The 6,459-nt window shown below is 41.5% G+C and overlaps 1 protein-coding gene across 1 annotated transcript; it reads right to left on the minus strand.

Moving 5' to 3' along the window:
* Positions 1 to 1,245: 1,245 nt before the first annotated feature.
* On the minus strand, positions 1,246 to 5,524 carry LOC118395798 (class E basic helix-loop-helix protein 41-like). Its single transcript, XM_035789732.2, has 5 exons — positions 4,926 to 5,524; positions 4,730 to 4,793; positions 4,464 to 4,571; positions 4,246 to 4,357; positions 1,246 to 4,031 (listed from the first exon to the last, which is right to left on the minus strand). Exons 1-5 carry the CDS (start codon positions 4,985 to 4,987, stop codon positions 3,076 to 3,078), a joined length of 1,302 nt encoding a protein of 433 aa, XP_035645625.1. The 5' UTR covers positions 4,988 to 5,524; the 3' UTR covers positions 1,246 to 3,075.
* Between the last annotated feature and the right edge of the window lie 935 nt (positions 5,525 to 6,459).

Genomic DNA, 6,459 nt, shown 5'->3' on the forward strand with positions numbered 1-6,459 from the left:
ACCGTGAAGCACAGGGGTGGCAGCATCATGTTGTGGGGGTGCTTTGCTGCAGTAGGGACTGGTGCACTTCACAAAATAGATGGCATCACAAGGCAGGAAAATTATTTGGATATATTGAAACAACATCTCAAGACTTCAGTCAGGAAGTTAAAGCTTGGTCACAAATTTGTCTTCCAACTGGACAATTACCCCGAGCAAACTTCCAAAGTTGTGGCAAAATGGCTTAAGGACAACAAAGTCAAGGTATTGGAGTGGCCATAACAAAGCCCTGACCTCAATCCCATAGAAAATTTGTGGGCATAACTGAAAAGGCGTATGCGAGCAAGGAGGCCTACAAACCTGACTCAGTTACAACAGCTCTGTCAGGAGGAATGGGCCAAAATTCACCCAATTTATTGTGGGAATCTTGTGGAAGGCTACCCGAAACGTTTGACCCAAGTTAAACAATTTAAAGGCAATGCTACCAAATACTAATTGAGTGTATGTAAACTTCTGACCCACTGGGAATGTGATGAAAGAATTAAAAGCTGAAATAAATAATTCTCTCTACTATTATTCTGACATTTCACATTCTTAAAATAAAGTGGTGAACTAACTGACCTAAGACAGGGAATTTTTACTAGGATTAATTGTCAGGAATTGTGAAAAATGGAGTTTAAATGTATTTGGCTAACATGTAAACTTCCGACTTGAACTGTATATTTTCCTTGACAGAGTGATGCTGAATGTAAAGAAATGGTTAAACTTACCCCTCTCTCCCCTACATTCCACAGTAGCAGTACATATCAGCCTGAGGACTTACAGTATCCAGGTGTACAGTATCACTTCCTATTCACACCACTTGTTTTTGGAGACTTAATTAACTTAACGGTAGGTGATTTTTATCACCCAGAGCCGATAAGTCCAATAATGGACATGGTCAACTAAATGGGTAGGGAGACCTCGTCAGTACCTTAAAGGGATAGTTCATTCCTCTGAAGTTGAAGCTAATATTTTGTACTGTAACGTGTTTGAACTACAGAGACAATCATTGTAATATTTGTGATCATCTTTAGCACAGGTGTCAAAGTCATTCCACGGAGGGCTGAGTGTCTGCAGGTTTTCAAAAACCTGCAGACAGTAGGCCCTCCATGGAATGAGTTTGACACCTCTGATCTATAGCCTCCTATTAAATCATTTGATATAGCTATGTCTAAGAAGGAACAATCAAGTTGTCAGCAAAAAAACTAAACAATGAGGCATCCGGATAGTTTTTGGTCTGATATTTATTTGACAACTTGTCAGCAATAATTTACAACAGCATATGTGTAAAGCATTGACCAAATGTGGAACGGTTTCTCAGTTAAATATTTTTGTTGTTGTTGGTTCTACCTTTCTTCTACAACATTGACATCGGACATATAGTCCACATAGTATATTCACAAAACTATTTACACACACATGCCCCCTTTAATGACAGTTGAAAACATAATCAATTTGAGGCAAGAGCTGCTGAACAGAAGCAAAAAATAAACTAAATTGGATATGCAAATCAAATCTAGTCACTCACACAAGAAACTCAAACATGATAAACACCACAATTGCAGGAAAAAAAGGATTGTACATTTTAAAAGGATATTTATCAGAACTTTTGGTCACCGGACCAAAGTTATCTCCAACTACATACACCTAATCTGAATGGTTTGTGTATGTATTAGAATGTGATACTAGAGCTTCTTCTTCATTCGGAGTTGGAGTATAAGTTGTTTCATGTAGCTTTATAATTACATTAAGATGTATATCCCAAAATGAATTATGATTAGTGGTTTACGTTTATTCAAAAACACTAAAAAGCCTCATGATCTGTAGTAGCCTAGTATCTTGTTCTTCAAACACATACACAGTCTATACAGTCTGGAGTTAAGTTTCTGCCCTCTAGTTTAGTGATTTTCTTCAAGAACAATGTATTTTTAAAAAATACATACAGTGATGCACTACAATAGTTGGAAAGTGAGTGTTGGGAAGGAACGGGGAGGTTTTTCAAAGGCAGAAACAAGTGCACTTTATCTCTGAAACTTCCAGAGCTAAGAAAAACAAAGGTAGTTACATTCAATATCAAAGTTCATGCCTAGAATAATTTTGCTGGAAGTTTAGCTGACTGGTTGTCTCATTATTATGGGGTGTCTCATTATGTGTGCAGAGATGCCAACCAATCAGGGATATAATTGTCAATTGTCATAAAAAAGCATCTTCCAATGACGTGCTTCCTTTCAATATTATGCGAAATATCAGCAGTCAGTGAAATGTATCGGAGGGGGTTACTGCAAATTCCAAAAGACTAAATAAACTAATCCAAATGTGTTGGCATGGAGAGGGAGTTACATAATATGAAGTAAATCATTTGTCCAGTTAGGGCTTATCTGTGATCCAAGGTGGACATCTCGGTTTGAAGTACCTAAGTAACTTTCTCAAGCACTTTATACAGAGGCCAATTTAGTGCATAAACAAGGAAATGGATCAAATCACACCTATCACAATTAGTCATACTGTACAGTCAGAGTCAGAAATGTTGACCTGCAATGTTGACCTGCATTGTTGACCTTGGCGTAGGTCAGTTGCAACATCCTACATCCAAAGTCACTAGCTGATTGGGGATCAGAGGGCAATATTGCTTATAAGCAGATTGTTTGTCTTGATGTTTTGGCACTGATATTCACAGTTTAAAAGGCTGTGTTAATGGAAAAACCCCAGCTCAATACAACCTATGATTTTAGTAATAACAGATGTGTACATGTTGTTAGTGTCAATCATTGTCGATTAACATTCAGATTATTCTTGCATTAAGTGCAAAAGGCACACACTGTCACAACTTCCCCCTGCTTGGCCAAGATACAGGAGCATTTTAACTGTGAAATTGGTCTCGAAACTCCTATATCAATACAAATCTATCGAAAATACGAAAATAAGGTAAAAACAGACAGCTGTCGGAGAATCGTAAACAACATAAATTTATGTGCATTTTAAGCCTAACACATACACAGTTCAATTAGCCAGTTTTTACAAGAAAGAAAACAAAATCTCAAAATGTAATCTTAATTATGTACTGTCATTTTCATTGTCTGGGGACTCATCCCCTAATTCCTTATCATCATAATCATCATCTTCATCGTTCTCAAGATTGTCCTCCCTCTCATCAGGTGAGCCCGGCTCCGCCACGTTTGACATGTCACTGTCGTCGGAGGGAGAGTCCTTGGAATCGGAACCGAATCCAGATATCTTCTCTGTCGACATGCGGGAAAAAACACCGGCTGTTGCGGCCGCAGCTGCCGACGCATGTGAGTTGAGGCTGGGGTATAACCAGTGAAACTGAGATGAGATCGTGGCCGCTGCCGCAGCTGGGTACACAAACTTCTCTAGGTTACTTTTGTCAAATAGAGGCATGTAGGACGCTGCCGCCGAGGGGTTTATGAAGTAAAAGGGCATGCAAAAGGGAGTCTGCTGTCCCACGCCAGTTATTCCCATCAACGAATTCATAAAGACCAGATCAGGTCTGGTGGTCATGTCTGCGCTTGTCGTGCAGTTTCCAGCCCAGTTCATCTTTGTTTTTTTGGCAGCGCGGTCATCCTCGAACTCCTGCTTTATCTTTACTGCCTTGGGCCCCTGCAGTTTGCTCCGGTCACATCCTTTCTTCCCATCATTCTTTTCCGCCTCACCCCCGTATCCACTGTCTGTGTCTGTGTCATTCTCGGTAAGCTCTCCATGGCTCCTCTGTATGACTGATACGCGGTCATGTCCGGCATGGCTGTCTGGTTTTTGGCCATCGCGGTCGAGCGCGTCTCTGGCAGGTAGCTGGGGATGGAGCAGTGGCGTACCAGGCTGAAACTGCGCCGATACTTTGTGCAAGTGGCTGATTAGTTGCGCGCACCGCTGCTCACATGCATTCCAGTTCTCCAACTTGTTCAGGTACTGCAGGACCTCTTTGGCACACTCTTGGAACCCCGAGTGGAACGCATCCAAATCAGCGTGAATGGGCACTTTCATCGATAGATCCCCTGGAAAACATGCATTTAAAAGTTAGAAATGACAACTTCATTGACTGAATTAAATTGTACCTAATTGTGAGAATGCAACCATACCAAATTTGATGGCTACAATAACTTTTACGCATAGCCTATCCAAAACCAAAGAAGCCAAAATAGAGAATTCATAAACTCTAGCCTATCATGAAACTGAATAGTCATTGGAGGTTATGCAACAACAACTTACCATTCTGAAAAGCCAGAATCTCCTGGTGCTGCTGCTCAGTGACTGCAGTCAAAGCGTTTAAATGCTTCAAAGTTAACTCAAGAACAACTGCTTTCTCCAAATGCCCGAGCGTCTGAGTGGAAAACACGAGATCAGATAACTCAACAATCATTCATCAAACCAATAAAAAAAACAATTACATTTCATATGCAAATCACTTCTTAATCGTAAAAGCTTACTGTCAGTTTGAGATGTTCGGGTAACAAATCCTTTAACTGTCCGATACACTCATTGATTCTGTCTCTCCTCTTCTTCTCTATCAATCGGTGTGGTAACTTGTACGCGTCCTGGGAATGAAAATATACATTTGATTACGACCACAGAAACAAATGATAGCATTAGATCAAATCTACAACAAGTACAACACAGTCAAGACACATCCTACAAGGACGTTTAACCTATCAGACATTTATTGATCTACAAACAAGATAAAACGCGCGCATACCTTGCCATCTTCGCGCTTCAGCCCTCTTTTCGATTTACACATGTAGAGTGAGGAGTATTCCACCCTGACAAAATGAAAAGGGCAGGTTAGTTGCATAGTTAAACGTACAAGCGGTGTACATCTAATAGTTAATGGGCATAGCACCATACCATGGGCATAGGCCCATACCGTTCTAAAAATGAAATCATTAGATTACCCTAAGAAATCAGCATGATCCATAAATTGCCTGTCCTGCAGACGCGAGATTTTTTCATCCATAACTTGTCTCTTGTTGGTATTCCTCTTTGTCTTTACAATGTATCTTATTCCAAAACCAGCAGGCAGAGAAGCTTTGGGGAAGATGTTGCACGGCGAGTGTTCTGAATAGTGCTGCACTTTAGAATGATGTCTAGTTTCCTGAACTGCCACTTTGCGAGTCGTTTGTACGAGAGCGCACAGCGCACGCGCGACTCCGGTCGCAACAGCTCCAACTCACGTGTAAACTGCACCAGCACGAAGTCCGGTAATTAAGACCTTTGCTATTCCTGGTCTAGTAGACCTACGCGACAGCCCGTTTCCATGGCAATGCAAACTTGGACCGTATCTAATTCTCGTTATTATATTGGATTTAACATTTATATTGTGAAGAAACTGAAATAAGAGTTGATTATTTTATGCGCCGGTGAATATGCTCATTCCCACTGACCACATCAAGGTGAATGTGAAGCAAATGCGGCATGCACATAAGCACACGGGAAAGTATGCGTTGAGCGTATGTATGCGTGCGTGGAAGGAGCGGGTGTGTAAGGAGAGGGTGCGCAAGGAGCGCGCGCACACACACACACAAACATCCTGCGGGCGAGGTACTCATCCCTTCTCGTTCTCGCACCAGTAGTCACTCAACCTCCAGCTGCCCTGAGGTGCGTTTTCAGTAACAATGGCTCTGGCTGTGTGCTCAAACACGTGCGCTGCAGATCCTTATACCAGCCCCCTGTCAAGTTGACAACAATATAAATAGAATAATGAACATGGCCCATTTGAGAAGAGAAACAATTACTATGAACAAAAATATAAATGCAACATGTAAAGTGTTGGTCCCATGTTTCAAGAGGCGAAATAAAATATCTCATAATACAATAAAATGCCATCCTAAAATATGTAGTTGTCACACAACACAATGCCACAGATGTCTCAAGTTTGAGGAAGTGTGGTTTGGCATGCTGACTGCAAGAATGTCCACCAGAGCTGTTGCCAGAAAGTGTAATGTTAATTTCTCTACCATAAGCCACCTCCAACGTTGTTTTAGTGAATTTGGCTTTATGTCTAACCGGCTTCATACCCGCAGACCACATATATGGCGTTGTGTGGGCAAGCAGTTGCTGATGTGAACATTGTGAACAGAGTGCCCCACAGTGGTTGTGGGGTTATGTTATGGGTAGGCATAAGCTACGGACAACGAAGACAAATTCATTTTATCAATGGCAATTTGAATGCACAGGATACAGTGAAGAGATCCTGAGACCCATTGTCGTACCATTCATCCGCCGTCATCACCTCATGTTTCAGCATGATAATGCACGGCAAGGATCTGAACACAATTCTTCCATGGCCTGCACTCACCATGCATGTCACCCATTGAGCATGTTTGGGATGGCCAGGATTGACGTGTACAACAGCGTGTTCCAGTTCCTGCCAATATCCAACAACTTTGCACAGCCATTGAGGAGTGGAACAACATTCCACAGGCCTGA

The sequence above is a fragment of the Oncorhynchus keta genome, chromosome 17, assembly GCF_023373465.1.
Source record: "Oncorhynchus keta strain PuntledgeMale-10-30-2019 chromosome 17, Oket_V2, whole genome shotgun sequence".
NCBI classification, from domain to species: Eukaryota; Metazoa; Chordata; class Actinopteri; order Salmoniformes; family Salmonidae; genus Oncorhynchus; species Oncorhynchus keta.

What these genes read in the sequence shown, in the direction of transcription:
- LOC118395798 (XM_035789732.2), bottom strand. Translation starts at nt 4,987, where the DNA reads ATGGATGAAAAAATCTCGCGTCTGCAGGACAGGCAATTTATGGATCAT. An exon ending in TGAAGCGCGAAGATGGCAAG is followed by an intron (nt 4,572 to 4,729) that starts GTATGCGCGCGT and finishes TTTCATTCCCAG; the next exon opens with GACGCGTACAAGTTACCACA. An exon ending in CCGAACATCTCAAACTGACA is followed by an intron (nt 4,358 to 4,463) that starts GTAAGCTTTTAC and finishes TTTTCCACTCAG; the next exon opens with ACGCTCGGGCATTTGGAGAA.